This window comes from Ailuropoda melanoleuca, chromosome 11 (assembly GCF_002007445.2).
Source record: "Ailuropoda melanoleuca isolate Jingjing chromosome 11, ASM200744v2, whole genome shotgun sequence".
Classification (NCBI taxonomy): domain Eukaryota; kingdom Metazoa; phylum Chordata; class Mammalia; order Carnivora; family Ursidae; genus Ailuropoda; species Ailuropoda melanoleuca.
Genome location: NC_048228.1, coordinates 11,984,921 through 11,988,134, shown reverse-complemented (window position 1 = coordinate 11,988,134; position 3,214 = coordinate 11,984,921). Strand labels below are relative to the sequence as shown.

Sequence of the window (3,214 nt, the reverse complement as noted above, 5' to 3'; positions counted from 1 at the left end):
ACATCGTGGTCTGGCTGATGGCGGGCATCCCTTTGCTGCTCTTCCACTGGAAGCCGGTGTGGGGGGTGCGGCTGCGGCTCCGGCCCTGCAACCTGGCCCGCGCAGAAACACTCGTCATCGAAATAAGAGACAAAGAGGTGAGGCAGCCTGGTGTTGGAGAGGGTGGCGCTGGGGTCCGGTCAGGCAGCCCGGTGGGTGGGGAGGTCTCACCCCCATCTGGCCACTGACTTTCTCTGGGACCACACACAAGTTGTCATCTCTGAACCTCCACTTTCCCATCCAAACAGGGCGGAAGGGGCAGGTTGGGTGGCTCCTGCTTGAGCCCTGCCTGATCTAGCAGGAGCCACCAGGTGGCAGGTGGGACCCCGGCGGGGGGGAGAAGTCTCTTCCGGTACCAAGTCCACAGCTCTGTTCCAGGATAATTCGTGGCAGCTGTATACAGTGCAGGTGCAGACTGAGGCTGTCAGTGAGGGCAGGTGAGGCAGCCCCGTCCCCCTTCCCAGAAGCCCCCGCTCCCCACTGGCCCCCTTCCATAAGTGCTCAGAACAAAGGGAGCAGTACCTCCCACCCCAGGGAGGGACTGTGGCTCCGTGGGATGGGGAGGTGCTGGAACAGCTTCCAGAGCTGCCCAAGAACCCCCACACCCCTTCCAGCCTGGAGCTGCCGGCACAGGGCCCGGAGGACGGCCGGAGCCAGGCGGCGGTGGGGGCAGTCCCAGAGGGTGCGTGGAAGGACACCGCCCAGTTCTGCAGGAACGAAGAGGCAGTGAGTGGATGGCTGGGGTCTGGACAAGTCCTTAAGCCTCCCTGGGCCTCAGTTTCACGCTCTATACAATGGGAGGGTTGGACTCCACATTCCCTGGGCACCTCTGGTTCCATCGTCCCCAACGTCTACGATGCTTGGCCGACCACCTTAATACATCCAGGCCTCCCCGCCTCCTTCCTGCACCTCTGGCCTCTACCCCTGCTCTGCCCCCCACCCCCCCTCCTCCTGAGGCTGCCTCCAGCCTCTTCTCTCTCCTGCCTGGCAGCGGACGCTCCGATACTACGTCTTCCGGGGCCAGCGCTTTGTCTGGATCGAGAGCCGGCAGGCCTTCTGCCAAGTCAGGTAGTGGTGAGGGCCGACGCGCGTGCACATGCACACCCCAGTGCTGGGCGGGACAGAAGAGGTGGCATGAGGTGGCCCGGCGTGGGCTCCCCTCTCAGCTGTGTGCCTTGGTCCCCTGCGACACAAGCCAGTCACCAAGCCTCCTTAGGCCCCGGAATCTCTGTAACCGGGGCATAAAGAGAATCCCCACCTCCTAGGGCTGTTTTGAGGGGGAAAGTATATAAGCTTCACCTGAAGTTAGGCGTAGCCTCAGGCCAAGGTGAAAACGCCAGATCAGACCTTAGGCTCTAGACTCAGCCCATCCATTTGGGGGCTCGTCCCCACTCGGCCTCCTCCTAAGTCTTAGTAAATGGGAGCTGCGTCTGCAGAGCTGAGCAAGGGCACGTGGGGGTGGCACCTGCCACACGCTTTGTGTGGCTTCTCATCCCCCCAGGGCCCTCCGTGGCAGGTGCTGTCACCAGCCCCGCTCTGCAGATGAGAAAACAGGCACAGAGAGGTTAAGTCCCTTACGGAAGGCATCATCGTTGTCAGGAATACTCTCGTCTCTCAGTAGTAGTGATTCTTGTCACTATTAAATGTTCTCATCATGGCTCATTGTTCATCCTCGGCGACGTGGTTTGGGGCCCAGTCGGAGGAACAGAAGAAGGTTAAGCCCAGAGTCAGTGAGGGACCTGCCTCCTCCCAGGAACTCAGTGGGCCAGAAGGGGCCTGGAGCCCCGCGTCCCATGGGGGCAGGGGAGGCAGCGCTCAGGCCCCGTCGCCCACATGAGTCCCCCTTCCGCCTCCCGCCTCCTGCCACCCCCCAGCCTGCTGGACCACGGCCGCACCTGTGACGACGTCCACCGCTCTTGCTCCGGCCTCACCCTCCAGGACCAAACCGTGAGGTGGGCACCGCCCCGCACACTGGGGACCCCTGTCTTGGCCCTCTCCGTGTGGTCTTCGGTCACCTGCCTTCCCTGGCTGTAAGACGAGGTGCTAGCTGTGTCACCCCAGAGGGTCTGGCTGCCACTGTCCCCTCCATCTCTTCGCCTGGCCACTTCTCTTACAGGAAGACCATCTACGGCCCCAATGTGATCAGCGTGCCGGTCAAGTCCTATCCGCAGCTGCTGGTGGACGAGGTAGGGCTGTCCCTGGGCCTCGCCCCAGCTCTGGCCTGGATTGGCTGTGTGACCTTGGCCAGGGGCTTGCCATGTTAGGGCTGCTTTATAGTGACGAGCCAGAGCAGCTGTCCGCTCCTCTGTAGGGGACAGTCACCTCAGACCCTGCCCCGTCCGCTCAGGGCGAGGAGTTGGAGGCCGTGGTCCAGGCTGGGGCTGGGAGGAGAGGCCGGGAGGCCAGGCCACATAGCCCGGGCTTCTTCTGTGTGCGAGAGCCGGGCTCCAGAGCCCGGGCCTTACTGCGCCTACGCTGCCTTGACCCTCTGGCAGCCGCGTGAGTAGGGACACTCGGTTCATATGCAAAGATCCCAAGCTTCAGAGGGGTGACGTGGCATAGGGGACAGAGGGCGCCAGTGACGCAGACACCCTAGAGGACGCTGAACATCCTGGCCCTCTGAGCCGGAGGCAGACGCCCATGAGAGGGAGACTGGCTCCTGGAGTCGGGCCTGATGGAACCCCCAGGCAGCCACTCGGGAGCTGCGTGGCTCGGGGCAAGTGACTTGACCCTTCGGTTCCTCCGCTCCCTCATCTGCAAAACGGAACGTGGAATTGTCGTCACCATTGGATGACACTTAGAGAACGCGCCTAGCAGGGGCCTGGCATCTAAATGCCTGTGTCCTCTTAGAGCCTAGAAGCGGGGGGCTCCAGGGATGTCTGGAGGGGCTGAGCAGGAGCAGGGCAAAGGCCCGGCCTGGGGCTGGGCCGCCCCGGGGACGTGGGCCCTGATGCTGCCTCCCTGCCCCTCCCCCAGGCACTGAACCCCTACTATGGGTTCCAGGCCTTCAGCATCGGGCTGTGGCTGGCGGACCGCTACTACTCGTACGCCCTGTGCATCTTCCTCATTTCCACCGCCTCCATCTGCCTGTCGCTCTACAAGACCAGAAAGGTGGGGGGGGAGCGGGGGAGGGGGCGGGGCAGGCGGGTCCCCCAGGGGGCCGCCGCGCACCCAC

At 63.5% G+C, this 3,214-nt stretch overlaps 1 protein-coding gene across 1 annotated transcript in view; it reads left to right on the top strand.

The window, feature by feature from the left end:
* Nucleotides 1-3,214, top strand: part of ATP13A2 (ATPase cation transporting 13A2) — a 28,381-nt gene that overhangs the window by 15,981 nt on the left and 9,186 nt on the right. Inside the window, 5 exon segments of the mRNA XM_034672084.1 lie at nt 54-137; nt 1,031-1,107; nt 1,914-1,991; nt 2,156-2,225; nt 3,016-3,150. Coding sequence (XP_034527975.1) covers nt 54-137; nt 1,031-1,107; nt 1,914-1,991; nt 2,156-2,225; nt 3,016-3,150 — 444 coding nt within the window.